We start from the raw sequence: 20,552 nt of genomic DNA on the forward strand, positions 1-20,552 counted from the left end.
AAGATAATCCAGGAAAATTCAAAAGTTTAAAAAAAAAATTAGTTTTTCTGGGGAGGAGCCAAACAAGTTTCCAGAGCATTTTCCAGGAAAACGGTGCGTCCTATCAATAAAAGTTATAGAAGAGAAAAGTTGCCTTTTGAGCTGTTCTATCAGATGGGCAGAGTTTCACATTGATATCTAGAAAGATAATCCAGGAAAATTCAAAAGTTTAAAAAAAAAATTAAGTTTTTCTGGGGAGGAGCCAACCAAGTTTCCAGAGCATTTTTCGGGAAAACGGTGCGTCCTATCAAAAAAAGTCAAAGAACGAAAAAGTTGCCTTTTGATCTGTTCTACCGGATGGTTAAAGTTTCACATTGGTATCTTGAGTGGTTGCGGAGTTATGGGCACTTACTCCGTGAATTTAAGTCCAGAAAACTCTGACAACACTAAGACGCCATTTTCTCTGGAATTAGAAAAGGAAAAATTATGGAAAATATTCAGGAATGTACTCCAGACTATCTATAACTAATCCTGGAAAATTCAAAAGTAAAAATTTTTTTTTTTTTTGAGTTTTTCTGGGGAGGAGCCAAACAAGTTTCCAGAGCATTTTCCGGGAAAACGGTGCGTCCTATCAAAAAAAGGCAAAGAAGAGAAAAGTTGCCTTTTGAGCTGTTCTATCAGATGGGCAGAGTTTCACATTGATATCTAGAAAGATAATCCAGGAAAATTCAAAAGTTTAAAAAAAAAATTAAGTTTTTCTGGGGAGGAGCCAACCAAGTTTCCAGAGCATTTTCCGGGAAAACGGTGCGTCCTATCAAAAAAAGTCATAGAAGAGAAAAGTTGCCTTTTGAGCTGTTCTACCGGATGGACCAAGTTTTACAATGATAACTTGAAAGCTAATCCAGGAAAATTCAAAAGTTTAAAAAAAAAATTAAGTTTTTCTGGGGAGGAGCCAACCAAGTTTCCAGAGCATTTTCCAGGAAAACGGTGCGTCTTATCAAAAAAAGTCATAGAAGAGAAAAGTTGCCTTTTGAGCTGTTCTACTGGATGGACCAAGTTTCACATTGATAACTTGAGAGCTAATCCAGGAAAATTCAAAAGTTGAAAAAAAAATTTAGTTTTTCTGGGGAGGGGCCAAATAATTTTCCAGAGCGTTTTCCAGGAAAACGGTGCGTCCTATCAAAAAAAGTCAAAGAACAGAAAAGTTGCCTTTTGAGCTGTTTTACCGGATGGATCAAGTTTCACATTGATATCTAGAAAGATAATGCAGGAAAATTCTAAAGTTTAAAAAAAAATTAAGTTTTTCTGGGGAGGAGCCAAACAAGTTTCCAGAGCATTTTCCAAGAAAACGGTGCGTCCTATCAAAAAAAGTCATAGAAGAGAAAAGTTGCCTTTTGAGCTGTTCTACCGGGTGGTCAAAGTTTCTTGAGATCTTGAGTGGTTGAGGAGTTATGGGCACTTACTCGGTGACCTCAAGCTGATCAGCCACCTCCACCGAGCCTAACTTGTAGTACACCTTGTGCAGAAGCTGGTGTCCTTGTCCGCCGGTCCCTCTACCGTCAATCTGGGCAACTATAAAGTCCTTTTGACCTGCCAAGTAGGTGTTCCAGTCGATTCGCCATTTTTCGGTGACCAATTGACTTCCTGGACCTGCGTACACTTGCACAATGAGGGGATAACGGGTGATTTCGTCCTCTCTCAGTCCTGGAGGAAGAAATAACCTGGAAATACGTCAAATTTAGGGAAATTCCACCCGCTAGAGGGCGGTAGGGGTGGTTTACCGCACGTGCGCTCTGTACCCGCCCGAAATTTGCACTGGAAACGTTTTGATTTGCGGCGTTGCCATTTTGGCGAGTTTTTCCTTGAGTTTGGTGTTGTTTTGCAGCCAAATTAACGGTTTTGGGTGCGGCATCGCCGTTTTGTAGAGGCGACTGGTGGGGACGGCCGGTCCCAAGCATTCCAGCACGAAATACTGCGAATTGGGGCTGAAAACCAAGCGAATCGAGCTTAAACTCGGTTTGGTCACTTTTTGACCTGTAACTCCTTAAGGAGGCCTCCAAGGGCCGAAACCCCTTAATACAATCTTGTAGAGAATTAAATTTCCTACAACTTTCTTTCTCTACACTTTTTTGTGACTCCTCAAATAACGGAGCTACGCTCCGTCAAATTCGAGTTGGTTTAGAGAAAAAAAACAGTTTGGTGCACCAAGTCACTTTTGGCCCTGTAACTCCTTGAGAAGGCCCCCAAGGGCCAAAACCCTTAAAAACAATCTTGTACAGAATTAAATTTCCTACAACTTTCTTTCCTTACACTTTTTTGTGGCTGCTGAAATAACGGAGCTACGCAATTTAGCAATAAAATAGTCAATTTGGCAACATTGCAAAAATAAAAATTAGAAAAAGTGTTAATTTGGCAACCTTGCAACAATTTGGCAATAGAATTAGGAAAAACAGTAAATTTGGCAACCTTGCAACAATTTGCTAATAAAATTAGTCAAATAGTTAATTTGGCAACATTGCAAAAATCAAAAAATAGAAAAAGTGTCAATTTGGCAAGATTGCAACAATTTGCTAATAAAATTAGTAAAATAGTCAATTTGGCAACATTGCAAAATAAAAATTAGAAAAAGTGTTAATTTGGCAACATTGCAACAATTTGGTAATAAATTTAGTAAAAACAGTCAATTTGGCAATATCGGAAAAAAAAAATATTAAAAAGGTGTTAATTTGGCAACATTGCAACAATTTTTCAATAAAATTAGGAAAAACAGTAAATTTGGCAACATTGGAAAAATAAAAAATTAAAAAAGTGTTAATTTGGCAACATTGCAACAATTTGGCAATAAATTTAGTAAAAACAGTCAATTTGGCAAATAAAATAGTCAATTTGGCAACATTGCAAAATGAAATATCAGAAAAAGTGTTAATTTGGCAACCTTGCAACAAATTTGGCAATAAAATTAGTAAAAACAGTCAATTTGGCAATAAAGTAGTCAATATGGCAACATTGCAACAAATTTGCAATAAAATGAGTAAAACAGCCAATTTGGCAACATTGCAAAAATAAAAAATTAGAAAAACTGACAATTTGGCAACATTTTTCAAGTTTAAAATGCAAAAATGACTTGAAATTTGACTTGAAAACTTGATCAAACAGTTTCAAAGTACAAAACAAGGAAAATGAGTGGTTAATCAAGTTTTCAAGCTAAATTTCAAGTTTAAAATGCCAAAAATAAGGAAATTAATGAGTAAATCAAGTTTTCAAGTCAATTTTCAAGTTTAAAATGCAAAAATGACTTGAAATTTGACTTGAAAACTTGATCAAACAGTTTCAAAGTACAAAACAAGGAAAGTGAGTGGTTAATCAAGTTTTCCAGGGAAATATCAAGTTTAAATTGCCAAAAATAAGGAAATTAATGAGTAAATCAAGTTTTCAAGTCAATTTTCAAGTTTAAAATGCAAAAATGACTTGAAAATTGACTTGGAAACTTGATCAAACAGTTTCAAAGTACAAAACAAGAAAAATGAGTGGTTAATCAAGTTTTCAAGTGAAATTTCAAGTTTAAAATGCTAAAATGAGGAAATTAATGAGTAAATCAAGTTTTCAAGTCAATTTTCAAGTTTAAAATGCAAAAAATACTTGAAAATTGACTTGGAAACTTGATAAAACAGTTTCAAAGTACAAAACAAGGAAAATGAGTGGTTAATCAAGTTTTCAAGCCAAATTTCAAGTTTAAATTGCCAAAATAAGGAAATTAATGAGTAAATCAAGTTTTCAAGTCAATTTTCAAGTTTAAAATGCAAAAATTACTTGAAAATTGACTTGGAAACTTGATCAAACAGTTTCAAAGTACAAAACAAGGAAAATGAGTGGTTAATCAAGTTTTCAAGCTAAATTTCAAGTTTAAAGTGCCAAAATAAGGAAATTAATGAGTAAATCAAGTTTTCAAGTCAATTTTCAAGTTTAAAATGCAAAAAAAAACTTGAAATTTGACTTGGAAACTTGATCAAACAGTTTCAAAGTACAAAACAAGAAAAATGAGTGGTTAATCAAGTTTTCAAGTGAAATTTCAAGTTTATAATGCTAAAATGAGGAAATTAATGAGTAAATCAAGTTTTTAAGTCAATTTTCAAGTTTAAAATGCAAAAATTACTTGAAAATTGACTTGAAAACTTGATAAAACAGTTTCAAAGTACAAAACAAGGAAAATGAGTGGTTAATCAAGTTTTCAAGCTAAATTTCAAGTTTAAAGTGCCAAAATAAGGAAATTAATGAGTAAATCAAGTTTTCAAGTCAATTTTCAAGTTTAAAATGCAAAAATTACTTGAAATTTGACTTGAAAACTTGATCAAACAGTTTCAAAGTACAAAACAAGGAAAATGAGTGGTTAATCAAGTTTTCAAGTGAAATTTCAAGTTTAAAATGCCAAAACCAGGAAATTAATGAGTAAATCAAGTTTTCAAGTCAATTTTCAAGTTTAAAATGCAAAAATGACTTGAAATTTGACTTGAAAACTTGATAAAACAGTTTCAAAGTATAAAACAGGAAAAATGAGTGGTTAATCAAGTTTTCAAGTTAAATTTCAAGTTTAAAATGCAAAAATAAGGAAATTAATGAGTAAATCAAGTTTTCAAGTCAATTTTCAAGTTTAAAATGCAAAAAAAACTTGAAATTTGACTTGGAAACTTGATCAAACAGTTTCAAAGTACAAAACAAGGAAAATGAGTGGTTAATCAAGTTTTCAAGCTAAATTTCAAGTTTAAAATGCCAAAATAAGGAAATTAATGAGCAAATCAAGTTTTCAAGTCAATTTTCAAGTTTAAAGTGCAAAAATGACTTGAAAATTGACTTGAAAACTTGATAAAACAGTTTCAAAGTACAAAACAAGGAAAATGAGTGGTTAGTCAAGTTTTCCAGTGAAATTTCAAGTTTAAAATGCCAAAATAAGGAAATTAATGAGTAAATCAAGTTTTCAAGTCAATTTTCAAGTTTAAAATGCAAAAATGACTTGAAATTCGACTTGAAAACTTGATAAAACAGTTTCAAAGTACTAAACAGGAAAAATGAGTGGTTAATCAAGTTTTTAAGTTAAATTTCAAGTTTAAAATGCCAAAATAAGGAAATTAATGAGTAAATCAAGTTTTCAAGTCAATTTTCAAGTTTAAAATGCAAAAATGACTTGAAAATTGACTTGAAAACTTGATAAAACAGTTTAAAAGTACAAAACAAGGAAAATGAGTGGATAATCAAGTTTTCAAGCTAAATTTCAAGTTTAAAATGCCAAAATAAGGAAATTAATGAGTAAATCAAGTTTTCAAGTTAATTTTCAAGTTTAAAATGCAAAAATGACTTGAAATTCGACTTGAAAACTTGATAAAACAGTTTCAAAGTACTAAACAGGAAAAATGAGTGGTTAATCAAGTTTTTAAGTTAAATTTCAAGTTTAAAATGCCAAAATAAGGAAATTAATGAGTAAATCAAGTTTTCAAGTCAATTTTCAAGTTTAAAATGCAAAAATGACTTGAAAATTGACTTGAAAACTTGATAAAACAGTTTAAAAGTACAAAACAAGGAAAATGAGTGGATAATCAAGTTTTCAAGCTAAATTTCAAGTTTAAAATGCCAAAATAAGGAAATTAATGAGTAAATCAAGTTTTCAAGTTAATTTTCAAGTTTAAAACGCAAAAATGACTTGAAAATTGACTTGAAAACTTGATTAAACAGTTTCAAAGTACAAAACAAGGAAAATGAGTGGTTAATCAAGTATTCAAGTAAAATTTCAAGTTTAAAATGCAAAAATGAGGAAATTAATGAGTAAATCAAGTTTTCAAGTCAATTTTCAAGTTTAAAATGCAAAAATAACTTGAAAATTGACTAGAAAACTTGATAAAACAGTTTCAAAGTACAAAACAGGAAAAATGAGTGGTTAATCAAGTTTCCAAGCTAAATTTCAAGTTTAAAATGCCAAAAATAAGGAAATTAATGAGTAAATCAAGTTTTCAAGTCAATTTTCAAGTTTAAAATGCAAAAATGACTTGAAATTTGACTTGAAAACTTGATCAAACAGTTTCAAAGTACAAAACAAGGAAAATGAGTGGTTAATCAAGTTTTCAAGTGAAATTTCAAGTTTAAAATGCCAAAATAAAGAAATTAATGAGTAAATCAAGTTTTCAAGTCAATTTTCAAGTTTAAAGTGCAAAAATGACTTGAAATTTGACTTGAAAACTTGATCAAACAGTTTCAAAGTACAAAACAAGGAAAATGAGTGGTTAGTCAAGTTTTCCAGTGAAATTTCAAGTATAAAATGCCAAATTAAGGAAATTAATGAGTAAATCAAGTTTTCAAGTCAATTTTCAAGTTTAAAATGCAAAAATGACTTGAAATTTGACTTGAAAACTTGATAAAACAGTTTCAAAGTACAAAACAAGGAAAATGAGTGATTAATCAAGTTTTCAAGCTAAATTTCAAGTTTAAAATGCCAAAATAAGGAAATTAATGAGTAGATCAAGTTTTCAAGTCAATTTTCAAGTTTGAAATGCAAAAATGACTTGAAATTTGACTTGAAAACTTGATAAAACAGTTTCAAAGTACAAAACAAGGAAAATGAGTGGTTAGTCAAGTGAAATTTCAAGTTTAAAATGCCAAAATAAGGAAAATTAATGAGTAAATCAAGTTTTCAAGTCAATTTTCAAGTTTAAAATGCAAAAATTACTTGAAATTTGACTTGAAAACATGATAAAACAGTTTCAAAGTACAAAACAAGGAAAATGAGTGGTTAGTCAAGTTTTCCAGTGAAATTTCAAGTTTAAAATGCCAAAATAAGGAAATTAATGAGTAAATCAAGTTTTCAAGTCAATTTTCAAGTTTAAAATGCAAAAATGACTTGAAATTTGACTTGAAAACTTGATCAAACAGTTTCAAAGTACAAAACAAGGAAAATGAGTGATTAATCAAGTTTTCAAGCTAAATTTCAAGTTTAAAGTGCCAAAATAAGGAAATTAATGAGTAAATCAAGTTTTCAAGTCAATTTTCAAGTTTAAAATGCAAAAATTACTTGAAATTTGACTTGAAAACTTGATAAAACAGTTTCAAAGTACAAAACAAGGAAAATGAGTGGTTAGTCAAGTTTTCCAGTGAAATTTCAAGTTTAAAATGCCAAAATAAGGAAATTAATGAGTAAATCAAGTTTTCAAGTCAATTTTCAAGTTTAAAATGCAAAAATGACTTGAAATTTGACTTGAAAACTTGATCAAACAGTTTCAAAGTACAAAACAAGGAAAATGAGTGATTAATCAAGTTTTCAAGCTAAATTTCAAGTTTAAAGTGCCAAAATAAGGAAATTAATGAGTAAATCAAGTTTTCAAGTCAATTTTCAAGTTTAAAATGCAAAAATTACTTGAAATTTGACTTGAAAACTTGATAAAACAGTTTCAAAGTACAAAACAAGGAAAATGAGTGGTTAGTCAAGTTTTCCAGTGAAATTTCAAGTTTAAAATGCCAAAATAAGGAAATTAATGAGTAAATCAAGTTTTCAAGTCAATTTTCAAGTTTAAAATGCAAAAATGACTTGAAATTTGACTTGAAAACTTGATCAAACAGTTTCAAAGTACAAAACAAGGAAAATGAGTGGTTAATCAAGTTTTTAAGTTAAATTTCAAGTTTAAAATGCCAAAATAAGGAAATTAATGAGTAAATCAAGTTTTCAAGTCAATTTTCAAGTTTAAAATGCAAAAATGACTTGAAATTTGACTTGAAAACTTGATCAAACAGTTTCAAAGTACAAAACAAGGAAAATGAGTGGTTAGTCAAGTTTTCCAGTGAAATTTCAAGTTTAAAATGCCAAAATAAGGAAATTAATGAGTAAATCAAGTTTTCAAGTCAATTTTCAAGTTTAAAATGCAAAAATGACTTGAAATTTGACTTGGAAACTTGATCAAACAGTTTCAAAGTACAAAACAAGGAAAATGAGTGGTTAGTCAAGTTTTCCAGTGAAATTTCAAGTTTAAAATGCCAAAATAAGGAAATTAATGAGTAAATCAAGTTTTCAAGTCAATTTTCAAGTTTAAAATGCAAAAATTACTTGAAAATTGACTTGGAAACTTGATCAAACAGTTTCAAAGTACAAAACAAGGAAAATGAGTGGTTAATCAAGTTTTCAAGCTAAATTTCAAGTTTAAAGTGCCAAAATAAGGAAATTAATGAGTAAATCAAGTTTTCAAGTCAATTTTCAAGTTTAAAATGCAAAAATTACTTGAAATTTGACTTGAAAACTTGATAAAACAGTTTCAAAGTACAAAACAAGGAAAATGAGTGGTTAGTCAAGTTTTCCAGTGAAATTTCAAGTTTAAAATGCCAAAATAAGGAAATTAATGAGTAAATCAAGTTTTCAAGTCAATTTTCAAGTTTAAAATGCAAAAATTACTTGAAATTTGACTTGGAAACTTGATCAAACAGTTTCAAAGTACAAAACAAGGAAAATGAGTGGTTAGTCAAGTTTTCCAGTGAAATTTCAAGTTTAAAATGCCAAAATAAGGAAATTAATGAGTAAATCAAGTTTTCAAGTCAATTTTCAAGTTTAAAATGCAAAAATGACTTGAAATTTGACTTGAAAACTTGATCAAACAGTTTCAAAGTACAAAACAAGGAAAATGAGTGGTTAATCAAGTTTTTAAGTTAAATTTCAAGTTTAAAATGCCAAAATAAGGAAATTAATGAGTAAATCAAGTTTTCAAGTCAATTTTCAAGTTTAAAATGCAAAAATGACTTGAAATTTGACTTGAAAACTTGATCAAACAGTTTCAAAGTACAAAACAAGGAAAATGAGTGGTTAATCAAGTTTTTAAGTTAAATTTCAAGTTTAAAATGCCAAAATAAGGAAATTAATGAGTAAATCAAGTTTTCAAGTCAATTTTCAAGTTTAAAACGCAAAAATGACTTGAAATTTGACTTGAAAACTTGATAAAACAGTTTCAAAGTACAAAACAGGAAAAATGAGTGGTTAATCAAGTTTTCAAGTGAAATTTCAAGTTTAAAATGCCAAAATAAAGAAATTAATGAGTAAATCAAGTTTTCAAGTCAATTTTCAAGTTTAAAATGCAAAAATGACTTGAAATTCGACTTGAAAACTTGATCAAACAGTTTCAAAGTACAAAACAAGGAAAATAAGTGGTTAATCAAGTTTTCAAGTCAAATTTCAAGTTTAAAATGCCAAAAATAAGGAAATTAATGAGTAAATCAAGTTTTCAAGTCAATTTTCAAGTTTAAAATGCAAAAAAAACTTGAAATTTGACTTGAAAATCTGTCTAGAACCTCACCTGAACCAAACATCATGATACAAGCAATTCTGCTCGGTTTCCGGTTGTTTTTGCTTGGATTTTCGACGTTTTCGAGGCGCAGGCGTGGTGATCACCATCTCCTCCTCCTCCTCCTCCCAACCACCTAAAAAATCCACTCATAAACCGTCATTTTCCCTCAAAAAAACGAGAAAAAAGCCACCTTTCTTGTACTTGTAAAAACTGTCCTCCAGGTAGGAGGGAGGAGTGGGGGGCGGTTCTTTGACGCATGTCACGCAGACGGGAGGTGGCAACGTTGCACCGCTGCGCGGTGGTACCGACGACACCCGGTAGAGGTGCAATTCGCCCGGTTTTCCCTCGGGAACTCCAAGGAAATAGCTGCGAAAGTACGGTGTGAAAGTTGAGAGACAAGTTTGACGCCCTCTAGCGGCGTTATGCGACAAGTTAGCTCACTTTTTCTTGCACTGTTCAGAAGGTTAGAAAGTCTACTTTCATTTATCTTCTAAGCATTTTTGCTGTATCTAGTCGATTAAGGGAGTTACGGAGGTTCAAAGCAAAAAATGCTCGACAAGTTTTTCTGGGGAGGGGCAAATTTTTCAAATCCACTTTACTCAAAAACAGTACTTCGTACAAAAAAAAGTCATAGAAAGTAAAAGTTGCCTCTAAAGGAGTTCTACCAGTACAGCAAATTTCAACTTTGTAACTCTAACCGTTTTGGAGTTATCTGGAAATGGTCAACCCTTTGCTCCCTCAACTAAACTCGAGAGAACTTTGACGCCCTCTAGCGGCGTTATGCGACAAGTTAGCTCAGTTTTTTTTGCACTGTTCAAAAGGTTAGAAAGTCTACTTCCAATCACTTTCTAAGCATTTTTGCTGTATCTAGTCGATTAAGGGAGTTATTGAGGTTCAAAGCAAAAAATGCCCGACAAGTTTTTCTGGGGAGGGGCAAATTTTTCAAAACCAATTTACTCAAAAACGGTGCTTCGTACAACAAAAAGCCATAGAAAGTAAAAGTTGCCTCTAAAGGAGTTCTACCAGTCCAACAAATTTCAACTTTGCACCTCTAACCGTTTTGGAGTTATTGGGTTAAACAGTCTTTTGGAGTTGGGCACTCACATGACGTCATTGGAGTGATCCCACGTGACTATCCGTTGCACCTCGTACTGTCCGTGGGTGAGTGGAATGATCCGTTTCTTGGGAATGTTCACTGCGACTGCGTGCCGGAAGGTACCGGCCGGTCCGTCCCTGACCGGTGCCACCGTGACGTAATTGGTACTGTCCGTACCAAAAATGGGACTGTCGCCCATATCCACCCATCCAGGACCGTCGCTGGCAATTCGCTGGGTCTGTCGACAGGAAAAACGAGCGTTCTGATTGGTTGGGGGGGCGTGGCTTTATCCGTATTGGTCGAGGAGGCGTGGCCAAAGATTTTGATTGGTTAGTGGGCGTGTTTGTCCACTCCAGACCAAGCGGAAGGTTAATTTTCATTTGCCAGACATTTTAAGTGGGCTAGTTTCTATGACAACCAATTAGAATCGTTGGGACACGCCCCTGGACCAATACGGAGCAAGACACGCCCACTAACTGAGCTGGACACGCCTCCAACCAGTTGGAAGACGGCGAATTGTTTTGGAAACGCCCCCCCACCAATCGAAACGTTTTTTTAAGCAAAATCCCTCCCATTGAAGCTGAAAATTTTGATAAGACACGCCTCCTGGCCAATTGGAATGTTTGGTAACGCCCACTGACCAATTAAAACCTTTTTTAAACAAAATCCCACCCACTGAAGCTGAAAATCAAGATAAGACACGCCTCCCGGCCAATTGGAACGCTTGGCAACGCCCACTGACCAATCAAAACCTTTTCTAAACAAAATCCCTCCCACTGAAGCTGAAAATCAAAATTAGACACGCCTCCTGGCCAATTGGAAGGTTTGGCAACGCCCACTAACCAATCAAAACACTTGTAAACCCCACCCACCTAATTTCTGACCAATCAGAGCACTCTGATGTTCACGACAACTTTTTTTAAGCCAATAACAGTTAAAACCACGCCTACTGACCAATAGGAATGCTTTAGTGGGTTTGGCACCGCCCACTAACCAATCAAAACCTTTTTTAAACAAAATCCCTCCCACTGAAGCTGAAAATCAAAATTAGACACGCCTCCTGGCCAATTGGAAGGTTTGGCAACGCCCACTAACCAATCAAAACACTTGTATACCCCCACCCACCTAATTTCTGACCAATCAGAGCACTCTGATGTTCACGACAACTTTTTTGAACCAATAACAGTTAAAACCACGCCTACTGACCAATAGGAATGCATTAGTGGGTTTGGCAACGCCCACTGACCAATCAAAAGCTTTGAAACTTATTTGTAGACACCTTTTTGACCAAATCAAACAAGCCACGCCTCTAAGAAAGTTTACGAAGCAATTTACTGACCAATCGGAAGCTTTCTAGCTTAATGGCAACGCCCCCTTGACCAATAGAATGCAGGACACGCCCCTGACCACTCAGAACGCTCGTTTCCAGAGCAACAACGCCTTAACCAATCAAAATTGTTTCCAAAAGCTTGGAGGACCAATAGGAATATTCTAGTTTGTAAGGCAACGCCCACTGACCAGTCAAAACTCGATAAACTGGTTTGGCCACGCCTCCTTAACCAATGAACGCCCTTTAACGTGTCTTAGACCAATCAGAAGTCAGTTGGTTTTTATGGGGACGCCCACTGAACAATTAAAACTCTTGGCCACGCCTCCTTAACCAATGGGAAGCAAGCCACGCCTCCAACATTTCCTAGACCAATCAGAACTCATTATCAAACATTTGACAACTTGTCTAGAGCATTTTTATTGGTCAGTAGGCGTGGTTTGGTGCTGTAAACATCAGCGAGCTCTGATTCGTCAGAAATTAGGGGGGCGGGGTTTAAAAGTGTTTTGATTGGTCAGTGGGCGTTGCCAAACCTTCCAATTGGCCAGGAGGCAGCTTCAGTGGGAGGGATTTTGTTTAAAAATGGTTTTGATTGGTTAGTGGGCGTTGCCAAAACAACTGAAACCTTCCAATTAGTCAGTGGGAGTTGCCAAACCTTCCAATTGGTCAATGGGCGTTGCCAAACCTTCCAATTGGCCAGGAGGCGTGCCTAATTTTTAATTTTCAGCTTCAATGGGAGGAATTTCGTTTAAAAAAGGATTTGATTGGTCAGTGGGCGTTGCCAAACCTTCCAATTGGCCAGGAGGCGTGTCTAATTTTGATTTTAACCTTCAATGGGAGGGATTTAGTTTAAAAAATGTTTTGATTGGTCAGTGGGCTTTGCCAAAGCAACTAAAACCTTCCCATTGGTCAGTGGGCGTTGCCAAACCTTCCAATTGGCCAGGAGGCGTGTCCAATCTTGATTTTCAGCTTCAGTGGGAGGGACTTCGTTTAAAAAAGGGTTTGATTGGTCAGTGGGCGTTGCCAAAGCACCTAAAACCTTCCAATTGGTCAGTGGGCGTTGCCAAACCTTCCAATTGGCCAGGAGGCGTGTCTAATCTTGATTTTCAGCTTCAGTGGGAGGGATTTGGTTTAAAAATGGTTTTGATTGGTTAGTGGGCGTTGCCAAAGCAACTAAAACCTTCCAATTGGTTAGTTGGCGTTGCCAAACCTTCCAATTGGCCAGTGGGCGTTGCCAAATCTTCCAATTGGCCAGGAGGCGTGTCTAATCTTAATTTTCAGCTTCAGTGGGAGGGACTTCGTTTAAAAAGGGGTTTGATTGGTCAGTGGGCGTTTCCAAAGCAACTAAAACCTTCCAATTGGTCAGTGGGCGTTGCCATATCTTCCAATTGGTCTGTGGGCGTTTTCAAACACAATATCTCCCTTATTAAAGCACCTAGAAGGCTGAAATTTTCAGGACAGTTTCCCCTAAACCTAAAGGACCTCCACACACAAAAATCAGCCGTCCAGCTCACTCACTCACCTCTTTACAGTCCCATTTCGGGCTGGAACAAACGGTAACAACGGAGAGGTTTTGAGGACGATTCAGCCACACTACGGAGATCTCCGTGAGGCTGATCCAGGCCACTGCAGTGAAGTAATAATCCCTGAAATCAACACAAACTAGCGACATTCGTCCCCTCTCCAGGAAAACCTGGAAAACGTACGAATTTGCCATCACCGCGGGCGGTAGAACTCGTTTGGTTTTGATGTTGGAAATGTCGGCCAAATCGGCGATTGTCAAGGTAACCACTGGGTTTCTGGTACCCGGTTTTGGGTAACGCAGCGACCGAATGTCTGGATAGAGACGACCTTCGGCTTTTCCAGAAAAAATGGGTTAAAAAACCAAAAAAACGGTGGTTTTTTGGGGTGGTTTCTTACCTAAAGAACCGTACCAAGGGAAGCGCAGTTCCTGCACCAGAGTGTCGTTGAAACTGGCGAAAACTACCAGCATACCATCGCTGGACATCCACAGGGCCGAATTGGAACCCAAAATTTCCTCTAAACCGGTTAAAAAACCAGAAAAAACCAAGTGTGTATCATACTTTTACAAATTGTGCTGGAAAAAAGTTTTTTTGCCCTAACTTGGAAAATAATGTTAGGATTTGGTTGAAATTTTTAGTTTAGGTCTAGAATGGGAAGGGCTTTTAAGGCCTCAACTTCCTTCCGCCCCCCGGGGGCGGCAAGGAGGCAAAAAAATTCAAAAATTGCTTTTTACAAATTTTTACCACAGTATAGTGGGAACAGTAGTTTCAGCAACCTACACAAAAATTTTCAAAATTTTAGTGAATTAAATGCCGTCAGGAGGAGGGAAAAACTAGTTTTTTGAGGTTAAATCAGGTCCTTTACGGTTTTTCCGCCCTAACTCCCTCACTTTTTGTCCGATTTAAGTCAAATTTTGGGTGGGGGGTTACAATGAGAGGACGAAAAAACCTTGCCACCTCCGCCCGCCCCCGGGGGCGGGAAAGGGGCGGTAAAAAATCAAAGTTTGATTTTTTCAAATTTTTACTCTTGTGCTGTGGGAACGACAGTTTCAGCAACCTCTATACAAATTTTCAGAATTTTAGTGCCAAAAATGCCGCCAGGGGGAGCTAAAAACCCTTTTTTAGGGGGTAACCCAGGTTCTTAACCGTTTTTCCGCCCTAACTCCCTCACCTTTCGTCCGATTTGAGTCAAATTTGAGGTGGGGGGTTACAATGAGAGGACGAACAAACCTTGCCACCTCCGCCCGCCCCCGGGGGCGGCAAAGGGGCGGTAAAAAAGAAATTACCTTCATAAAGCCAGTCGGGAACGCCATGACTGACCACCCCAGGCACCGCAGACTGAGTGATCCGGTAACCGGTGTGCGACGTGGGACTTTTCCGGTAGTAAATGTCATAGTCCTGCACCATGATAAGGCTGTGACCTTTTGGCGCCCATTGGGCGAGCAGGAGGAACGGAAAATCGTCGTTTTCGGGCAGCGGCCTTAGTGGATACTCGTTCCTGTTTGGAAGTACTCTTATTAAAATTTTGCCTCACCACCACTAGAGTTGGGGGAGGAGAATTTTGGTCCTCTTCCCACTTAATTTACTGGGTTTCAGCTGTATTATGTGAAAAAATCAAGGCTGTAGCTCAAAAAATGTAAATTTGGCAAGAGGACAAAGGTTTAGTGTGTTTGAGCGTTACCACAACTGTGAAGGAGTCACACATTTGCTTCGCATTACTAGAGTTGAGGGAGTAGAATTTTGGTCCTCTTCCCACTTAATCTACTGGGTTTCAGCTGTATTATGTGAAAAAATCAAGGCTGTAGCTCAAAAAGTGTAAATTTGGCAAGAGGACAAAGGTTTAGTGTGTTTGAACGTTGCTACAACTGTGAAGGAGTCGCACATTTGCTTCGCATTACTAGAGTTGAGGGAGTGGAATTTTGGTCCTCTTCCCACTTAATCTACTTAGTTTCAGCTGTATTGTGTGAAAAAATCAAGGCTGTAGCTCAAAAAGTGTAGATTTGGCAAGAGGACAAAAGTTTAGTGTGTTTGAGCGTTGCTACAACTGTGAAGGAGTCAATTGGCTTCGCATTACTAGAGTTGAGGGAGTAGAATTTTGGTCCTCTTCCCACTTAATCTACTGGGTTTCAGCTGTATTATGTAAAAAAATCAAGGCTGTAGCTCAAAAAGTGTAAATTTGGCAAGAGGACAAAGGTTTAGTGGGTTTGAGCGTTGCTACAACTGTGAAGGAGTCACACATTGGCTTCGCATTACTAGAGTTGAGGGAGTAGAATTTTGGTCCTCTTCCCACTTAATCTACTGGGTTTCAGCTGTATTATGTAAAAAAATCAAGGCTGTAGCTCAAAAAGTGTAAATTTGGCAAGAGGACAAAGGTTTAGTGTGTTTGAACGTTGCTACAACTGTGAAGGAGTCGCACATTGGCTTCGCATTACTAGAGTTGAGGGAGTAGAATTTTGGTCCTCTTCCCACTTAATCTACTTAGTTTCAGCTGTATTGTGTCAAAAAAATCAAGGCTGTAGCTCAAAAAGTGTAAATTTGGCAAGAGGACAAAGGTTTAGTGTGCCTGAGCGTTGCTACAACTATGAAGGAGTCACACATTGGCTTCGCATTACTAGAGTTGAGGGAGTAGAATTTTGGTCCTCTTCCCACTTAATCTACTTAGTTTCAGCTGTATTGTGTGAAAAAATCAAGGCTGTATCTCAAAAACTCTAAATTTGGCAAGAGGACACAGGTTTCGTCGCACTAAGTGTTTGCCTCAACTGTACTCACAAATTGGCTCACCACCACTAGAGTTGGGGGAGTAGAATTTTGAACCTCTTCCCACTTAATTTACTAAGTTTCAGCTGTATTATGTCAAAAAAATGAAGGCTGTATCTCAAAAACTGTTTATCTGGTGAGCGATTGAAGTGTAAGAGTACACTTGCCCCCTCCGCAGAAAAAGGTTCGATGGACCAAATTTAACGTGCGTTAATGCGCAAACTCACCCTGTTTGCGTGTCGTAGACCACGTACTGAGCCAGATAAGAGTGTCGGAAGAGTTTTTGCATGTTTTGCGCCAACAGCAAATACCGTTGATCCGGTGAAAGTTGGAATCTGTTTGGATTGAGCCTCATCTGTGGGGTTTTAAGGTAAATTAGTGGTTTTTAAGGTAAATTAGTGGGTTTTTTTGGTGGGAAAGTGACTTACGTAGGTCTGATTTGACATAATCGATCGAATTGACAGGTTTGCGGCGTTTAAAATGCTGATTCCACCCCAAAAGTCTTTGAAAATCAGTTCCTCATCTGAAAAACACAAGTTTTCTCTGGTTAGTCGCCAAACAAGCGGCAACGCCGCCTAATCAATCAAAAAGAGTGACTTTTTGGTTGATTTGGACTAAACAACTTTGGACTAAACGTTCCACAGAAATTCCATAGAATCCTGTGGAATTTCTGTGGAACTCACCAGAAATCCAGGTTCCGTTGAACTTCAACGACTGAAACTCGTGACTCAAAATGTCCTCGAGCTCGAACCGAGTCCCCCTCACTCGCGGTCCCTCGTCGGGTGGAGTGAGCAGTACCACCGACGTCACAATGAGCGACAGTACCACCACGATCACCAGCAGAGCGATGAAGATGCCCCTCCAGTTCCTCTGGGTGGTATTGGTCGAAACTAGCTGCGACCAAACAAAATCGGCTGTAACTCGGTTATTTTGACAGTTACCTGGGAGTTTTTTATACCAAATTAAAGCCCTTGAAATTCTCTACAAATCACTTTCTTAGGGTTATGTCACTAAAACGTCAAATAACCAAGTTATGACGCATTAAATACCGAGTGGACTGAGTTGAAGTTGGTGTTTTTGACACTTTCCAGTTTGACAGCTCGTAACACGGTTATTTTGACAGCTACCTAGGAGTTCTTTATACCAAATTAAAGCCCTTTAAATTCTCTACAAATCACTTTCTTTAGATTACGTCACTAAAACGTCAAATAACCAAGTTATGAGGCATTAAATACCGAGTGGACTGAGTTAAAGTTTGTGTTTTTGACACTTTCCAGTTTGACAGCTCGTAACTCGGTTATTTTGACAGTTACCTAGGACTTCTTTATACCAAATTAAAGCCCTTGAAATTCTCTACAAATCACTTTCTTAGGGTTATGTCGTTAAACTGTCAAATAACCAAGTTATGACGCATTAAATACCGAGTGGACTGAGTTGAAGTTGGTGTTTTTGACACTTTCCAGTTTGACAGCTCGTAACACGGTTAATTTGACAGCTACCTGGGAGTTCTTTATACCAAATTAAAGCCCTTGAAATTCTCTACAAATCACTTTCTTTAGGTTATGTCACTAAAACGTCAAATAACTAAGTTATGAAGCATTAACTACCGAGTGGACTGAGTTGAAGTTGGTGTTTTTGACACTTTCCAGTTTGACAGCTCGTAACTCGGTTATTTTGACAGCTACCTGAGAGTTCTTTATACCAAATTAAAGCCCTTTAAATTCTCTACAAATCACTTTCTTAGGATTATGTCACTAAAACGTCAAATAACTAGGTTATGAAGCATTAAATACCGAGTGGACTTGAAATTGGTGTTTTTGACACTTTCCAGTTTGACAGCTCGTAACTCGCTTAATTTGACAGCTACAGGGTGGTTCGATATGTTAAATTGAAGCCCTTGAAACGCTCTTTTTGACCATCCCGTAAAAAACCGTTTTCCCGGAAGGAAAAAGCAATTTCCGGCCTCGTTTTCCACATAATAGTCCGGAAAACGTGTGAATAATTGAAGTTTGTACGGTAAATGGAACGTTTTACAAACGAAACCGATTAGATGGCGTGGAAAATGCAATTTTCCGCTATTACCATTATCAGGAAATTGTTGGGTTAAGTTTTTTCAATTAGGACCACGCCCATTTGCTAGTCGCCACTAGGGCTGGGCAAGAATCGATAGAAAGCGTCGATAGCTGTGTTAAGCTGTAGTATCGATACTGAAATTATCGATAGTCTGAAGTTCCAGAAGCTTCAAAGAAGTCTCAGAAGCTTCAGAGAAGTCTCAGAAGCTTCTAGAAAGTCTCAGAAGTTTCAAGAAAGTCCCAGAAGCTTCTAGTAAGTCCCGGAAGCTTCAAAGAAGTCTCAAAAACTTCTACAAAGTCCCAGAAGCTTCTAAAAAGTCCCAGAAGCTTCAAAGAAGTTTCATAAGCTTCTAGAAAGTCCCAGAAGCTTCTAGTAAGTCCCGGAAGCTTCAAAGAAGTCTCAGAAGCCTCTAGAAAGTCCCAGAAGCTTCTAGTAAGTCCCGGAAGCTTCAAAGAAGTCTCAGAAACTTCTACAAAGTCCCAGAAGCTTCTAGAAAGTCCCAGATGCTTCAAGGAAGTTTCATAAGTTTCTAGAAAGTCCCAGAAGCTTCAAAGAAGTCCCAGAAGCTTCAGAAACGTCTCAGAAGCTTCTAGAAAGTCTCAGAAGCTTCAAGAAAATCCCAGAAGCTTCTAGTAAGTCCCGGAAGCTTCAAAGAAGTCTCAAAAACTTCTACAAAGTCCCAGAAGCTTCTAAAAAGTCCCAGAAGCTTCAAAGAAGTTTCATAAGCTTCTAGAAAGTCCCAGAAGCTTCTAGTAAGTCCCGGAAGCTTCAAAGAAGTCTCAGAAGCCTCTAGAAAGTCCCAGAAGCTTCTAGTAAGTCCCGGAAGCTTCAAAGAAGTCTCAGAAACTTCTACAAAGTCCCAGAAGCTTCTAAAAAGTCCCAGAAGCTTCAAAAAAGTTTCATAAGCTTCTAGAAAGTCCCAGAAGCTTCTAGTAAGTCCCGGAAGCTTCAAAGAAGTTTCATAAGCTTCTAGAAAGTCCCAGAAGCTTCTAGTAAGTCCCGGAAGCTTCAAAGAAGTCTCAGAAGCTTCTACAAAGTCCCAGAAGCTTCTAAAAAGTCCCAGAAGCTTCGAAGAAGTCTCAGAAGTTTCTAGAAAGTCCCAAAGGCTTCTAAAAAGTCTTAGAAGCTTCTAGAAAGTATTAGAAGCTTTCGGAAAGTCTCCTAACACTCAAAGAAGTCTCAGAAATTTCTAGAAAGTCCCAGAAGCTTTCAAAATGTCACAGAAACTTTCAGAAAGTCTCAAAAGTATCTAGAAAGAAATAGAAGCTTCTAGAAAATATCAGAAGGTTTGAGAAGATCTCATAAGCTTCAAAGAAATTACAGAAGTTTCTAGAAAGTCCCCAGAAGCTTTCAAAAAGTCTTAGAAACTTCCTGAAAATCAAATAAATTACTAGAAATTTCCAGAAGTTTCCAAACAGCCTAAGAAAGTTCCAGAAGAGCTTCTAGTAAGTATTAGAAGCTTCAAAGATGACTCAGAAATTTCTAGAAAGTCCCAGAAGCTTCAAAGAAGTCCCAGAAGCTTCAAAAAAGTCTCAGAAGCTTCTAGAAAGTATTAGAAGCTTTCGGAAAGTCTCCTAACCCTCAAAGAAGTCTCAGAAATTTCTAGAAAGTCCCAGAAGCTTTCAAAATGTCACAGAAAGTCTCAAAAGTGTTCAGAAATTACAGAAGCTTGTAAAAAGTCTCTAGAAGGTTTCAAAAATTCTTAGAAACTTTCTGAAAGTCCCAGAAATTAGTAGAAATTTCCAGAAGTTTTCAAAAAGTCCGCGAGAGTTCCAGAAAATTCTAGAAACTTTCAGAAAGTCCCAGAAGTTTTCCGAACGTCTCAGAAGCTTCCAGAAAGTCTCAGAAACTTCTACAAAGTGTCAGAAGCTTCCAAAAAAATCTAGAAGCTTTCAGAAGATTCCGGATGTCTCAGAAGCTTCCAGAAAAACCCAAAAGATTTCAGAAAATTTCAAAAGGCTTCCAGAAAGCAGCAGAAGCTTCTAGAAAGTGTCAGAAGCTTCCAAAATGTACCAGAAGCTTCCAGAAAAACCTAGAAGCTTTCAGAAAATTACGAAAGCTTCCAGAAAGTCCCAGAGGCTTCCAGAATGTCCCAGAAGCTTTCAGAACATCTCAAAAGATTCTAGAAAATCCCATAATTTTCCAGACAGTCCCAGAAGCTTCTAGAAAGTCCCAGAAGCTTCAAAGAAATCTCAGAAGTTTTCAGAAAGTTTCAGAAGCTTTCAGAAAGTCCTACAAGTCTCTAGAAAGTCCCAGAAATGTTCAGAAAATCTCAGAAGCTTCTAAAAAGTCTCAGAAGTTTCTAAAAGATCCCAGAAGCTTTCAGAAAGTCATCGAAACTTTCAGAAAGTCTCAGAAGCTTCTGGAAAGTCACACAAGCTTCCAGAAAGTCCTAGAAGCTTTCAGAAAGTCCTAGAAGCCTCTAGAAAGTCCCAGAAATTTTCAAAAAATCACAGAAACTTCTAAAAAGTCTCAGAAGCTTCTAAAAAATC

General features: G+C 36.7%; 1 protein-coding gene across 1 annotated transcript in view; it reads right to left on the bottom strand.

Annotated features, from left to right (window-relative positions):
- The window catches only part of Dpp10 (Dipeptidyl peptidase 10), a 53,528-nt gene that overhangs the window by 11,465 nt on the left and 21,511 nt on the right, over positions 1 to 20,552 (bottom strand). Inside the window, exons 3-14 of the mRNA XM_081992869.1 lie at positions 16,671 to 16,881; positions 16,416 to 16,510; positions 16,215 to 16,342; positions 14,517 to 14,728; positions 13,628 to 13,747; positions 13,414 to 13,564; positions 13,230 to 13,353; positions 10,389 to 10,618; positions 9,475 to 9,650; positions 9,294 to 9,417; positions 1,761 to 1,964; positions 1,443 to 1,700 (exon numbers count right to left, since the gene is read on the bottom strand). Coding sequence (XP_081848995.1) covers positions 1,443 to 1,700; positions 1,761 to 1,964; positions 9,294 to 9,417; positions 9,475 to 9,650; positions 10,389 to 10,618; positions 13,230 to 13,353; positions 13,414 to 13,564; positions 13,628 to 13,747; positions 14,517 to 14,728; positions 16,215 to 16,342; positions 16,416 to 16,510; positions 16,671 to 16,881 — 2,033 coding nt within the window. The remainder of the gene's footprint in view (positions 1 to 1,442; positions 1,701 to 1,760; positions 1,965 to 9,293; positions 9,418 to 9,474; positions 9,651 to 10,388; positions 10,619 to 13,229; positions 13,354 to 13,413; positions 13,565 to 13,627; positions 13,748 to 14,516; positions 14,729 to 16,214; positions 16,343 to 16,415; positions 16,511 to 16,670; positions 16,882 to 20,552) is intronic.

This window comes from Ips typographus, linkage group LG14 (assembly GCF_016097725.1).
Source record: "Ips typographus isolate SLU linkage group LG14, UJ_Ityp_2.0, whole genome shotgun sequence".
Taxonomy (NCBI): Eukaryota; Metazoa; Arthropoda; class Insecta; order Coleoptera; family Curculionidae; genus Ips; species Ips typographus.